The sequence below is a fragment of the Solanum lycopersicum genome, chromosome 7, assembly GCF_036512215.1.
Source record: "Solanum lycopersicum chromosome 7, SLM_r2.1".
In the NCBI taxonomy this organism is placed as follows: Eukaryota; Viridiplantae; Streptophyta; class Magnoliopsida; order Solanales; family Solanaceae; genus Solanum; species Solanum lycopersicum.
The window spans coordinates 8,826,099-8,830,252 of NC_090806.1; the positions used below are offsets into that span (position 1 = coordinate 8,826,099).

General features: G+C 32.7%; 1 protein-coding gene across 1 annotated transcript; it reads right to left on the minus strand.

Moving 5' to 3' along the window:
• Window positions 1-235: 235 nt before the first annotated feature.
• On the minus strand, window positions 236-3,419 carry LOC101257280 (FCS-Like Zinc finger 14). Its single transcript, XM_004242840.5, has 2 exons — window positions 2,573-3,419; window positions 236-737 (listed from the first exon to the last, which is right to left on the minus strand). The coding sequence occupies exons 1-2, from the start codon at window positions 3,055-3,057 to the stop codon at window positions 575-577; spliced, it is 648 nt and encodes a 215-aa protein (XP_004242888.1). The 5' UTR covers window positions 3,058-3,419; the 3' UTR covers window positions 236-574.
• Between the last annotated feature and the right edge of the window lie 735 nt (window positions 3,420-4,154).

Below are 4,154 nucleotides of genomic sequence, written 5' to 3' on the forward strand. Positions count from 1 at the left end.
AAGTTGGATACTAAGTATGGAAAAATACTCGATAGAAAACGCTTCTCCCCAAATGAAGCCTTATAATGAAGAACGTGGTGTAGTAGCTAAGTCACTCTTTTACTTAACCAGAGATTCAAATTTGAGCGTTGAATATGAAAAAATAATCGGTAGAGAATGCTTCTCCCCGAATGAAGCCCTATGTGGCATGAGTCTGGATTAAACGAGCTATGATACGAATATTGAACACCAGATGAAAAACAACAAAAAAAAATATATGTATATAAGAAATCGAGACTCAAAATGGTGTGTTATTGATTTCCAACTTATGATTAAAATGTAAAATCCTTCTTTACTAGCTTATAACAAACTTCATTACATGCTTTTTTTCCCAGAAATGTACTTTTTCATACTCTTTTGAGTTGCAAAGATTGCCTGCTCAGGATGTGTCCATGACATAAATATCTAACATCTTTCTTAACCCGATGGGTACACAACAATTCTTATTCAGGTACCTTTCAAAACCGATATATCTTTTTATTTATTTATATATTATGCAACGTTGGTGGTACGTACACCATACGAGTTTTTTGAGTTATGCCACAGCTACACCAGTGAAAAACTGCATTGGACCCGAGCAAGGAGAAACAGAGTAGTCGCTAAGTGATTTCATAGCTCCAGAACCACATTTCTCTTTGTGTTCATCGATTGATATCTGTGTGCAACGACACTCTGCACTACAAAACGCCTTCTCCCCTCTGCAACAGATAGCAAAGGGAAGAAAGTTAGTTATTTCAAGCTCGAAAAGACGGAAAAAAATTGGATCTTTTGATCATAAGATATTCCTTGAATAAAGTAATACAGACCACATGCATATAGAAACAAGATGTATTGGAGATTCCTATCACATATTAGCTGCCTAAATTTAGTGAACAAACAAAAAACATGTGAAATTTTCCTACCTAAAAGCTTCACACATTATAAAAATGAAAAATTCGTGTTTGACAAAGAAAGATAACTAAAAGATGTCCAGCAAGGCCAAAGAAAGCAACAGGTAACTAAAATACACAGCTTACATTACGTGAACATAATCAATATGTTGCCGCTAAAACCATCCTGTGGTCACAATTCAAGATAAGTTGCTTAAAACTACGAAACAGAAATTCAGACATCTCAAACTTAGAATCAACTCTGCAGTTCCTTGAAGGAAGCAACCTAAAGGAGACTTCTGAATGCAATTAAGGCCCTAGTGCAATTGGCCTATTTCAGCAATTAAAATAATGTCACTAGTGAGTAGTGATAGAAACATCGATAGAGTGGATTCTAAGCAAGTGACAGTTAGAGAAACATGACTTGAGTGTGTAATTCAAGCAAATATGCTCTAATCCAAAACATATGAGAGAGATTCTTCTTGTTATAATATTATGGAAAGATGATATACAACATTAAGTTACGCAAGTTGGAGGAAGTGCCAACAGGACAAGTCTACTGCTAATTAATAAAGATGAACAATACAAATAGAAACCAGAAAGCAAGAATGGAAGTAGATAAGCATCCAATTTACTATTGACTTTTATGATCAATACCTATGTTGCTCGGACTCTTCAGAAACGTCGACGGGTGCGTGTCGGATCCTCCAAAAGTAGTGCATTTTTGGAGGATCTGACACACACCGGTCGATGTTTCTGAAGAGTCCGAGCAACTTAGATCAATACTACAGAGTTCACAACCGATGCCTAAGCAGAAACAAGATTTACATTTGATCAAGAAAGAAACAGTTGCAAGAAGTACACATGTAGCCTGTCGGTATATTATCTTATGGACTACTCCGCGCCCTCAAGTAACCAGACTAACACAAAGCGGATTAAGAAGCATGACATGGCAAAAGTTCCAAGAATGCATGCTAATAACTTTCGGGTCTCTCACCAAAGGGATCTAAAAAATTATGCCTCGTAACATTTTAAAGTTAAGACGATACGCCTCACACAATCTAAAAGCTTTTCAGATTCGGTTCATTAAAACGTTCGACTTCCCTAGCATAATCCTCAAATGTTTAATAATCATTTCATTCCTAAGATCTCTATTTGGAAACTATTGAGCACATAACTCCAAATTAACTAATCAACTCATTAATACCAAAACATCTTCTTTTCAAACTGTACAATTCTTTAAAGCCTTGCTGAAATCAAACTTGGACAACCACAAATTTCAGATCAGATTCACAAAGGCAAAACTATAGTTCAAAGTAAATTGAAAGCAAAAGATTCAAGTTCCTCAACATGTTCCAACTTGCATAGATCAATGATAACAACAGAAAAAAGTAAACAAGATAAGATATCATATTATTTATCAAAATATAAAGGTTCTGCAGGGTCCACAATTGAAGAAACATTTTTACTCCTAAAAATCCATTCAATATGTAGCATGGCTAAGTTCATTTAACCATTTTACTCAAAACAAAAGCATATATCTATTCAAGACTAAAGCTGCAACATACTTAGATATGAAACATAATCTGCAGCTAAATATCAGATCCCAAAAAGTAACATATAATCATTACAATAACCAAAAAAAACAAAGTTGAAATTCTAACCTGTACATGAAAATATCCAACCCCTTAAGCTGTTTCTTGCAAAGAAAGCAAGAATTGAGGAAATCAGCCATAGTAAAACTTGTTGTATGATTAACAGTTTTCTGGTAGGCATTAAAATTGCTATTTCCTATAAATTGACCATCAAAATACACTCTTTTCTTAACCAAATTTGTACCAACATGAGAAATAACACAAGTATACTCCTCACACATCTCCATTTCTTCAATACTAGGCTTCTTCTTAAAACTAGTAAAAATTGGGATTGGGTTTGAAGTAGTTGATCTTGGAGATATAGCAATAATTGCAGCTCTACTATTGCTCTCCTTATTCATAGCTGCCACAATTCCAAGCCCAACAACAGCACCATTTGGGTCCTCAAACTTTTTAGGAGATTTATTGCTGCTGCTGCTGCTGTTGTTATCAGTTAGGGTAAAAAGGGAAAGATTTATACACAATCTTTTCTTGTTTCCTTTTCTTTCAGCCATTTTAAACACACACCCAGATAGATAAATAGATTAAATTTTAATGGGGTTCTCTTAAATCTCTCAAAAACAGGAAAAAAAACTGAATCTTTATGGATTTTTGTTTTTGCTAAATCTCCTTGCTATACTCAATGTCTAGTTTTAATCCTTCACTAAATACAGAGTTATCTATACATATAGAGAGAAAGGAAAGAGAAATAGAGAGAGAGAGGGGAGAAAGCAGAAGTTTCTCTCTCTATACTTTTTTTTCTGGTTCTCCCTCACTGAGAAGAGGAGCACAACTCTGGTTTTTCAATGGAGGAGGAGAATATAAACACATCACAAATAATAACTTCAACATTTTCAATCATTTTCTGTTTTTGGTGGAAGATTACATTTCTACCCCTCCACAAATATTGGTCTTTGTCATTGTCAATAACTTATTTCTTTCAAATTTCAAATCAAAAAAGAGGAAATATATTTATTTATTTATTTCTCCTATAAGAGGGAATTAGACGCTGAAGCAAAGAACTGTTGAAAATAATCTAAATTAGGTGTAAGTTAATAATTTTATTCCTAATTATTAGCGGTTTTAAAAATATCTATTTATTTAATTAACTAGACTTAGGTACGCTTTCAATCATCCTCCATCTGCCACATGACATAGCAAGTGATTTTCAAATTCCTGTAAGGGCATGCGACTCTTACTAGTTTAAGGAATGAATTAAATAGGTGTTTTCAATACTTCTCTCGCCAACAATTCGTTGCTATGTAACTACTTTGAGTTAAAAATTGGTAGTCGATAAGGAAAAATATTTCAATTCTGTATATAATATCAATATTTTTTGTGAACAAGTAACTAATTTTTTTTCTTTTCAATTAATTTATCATATTTTAATTTGGCATGAGTTTGATAAAGTAAAGAGAAATTTAAATCTTATACTATTAAATTAAAATTATGTTAAATATATTAAAATATAAATTAAAATATTCTTTAATCTTGTGATCATAAAATTGCTGAAAAATATAAAATTTTTTGGAGTAATATGTTTTTAAAAAGTAGAATAACTAAATTGAGATGAATGAAGAAAATATATAATATTTATTATGGGCAACTAATT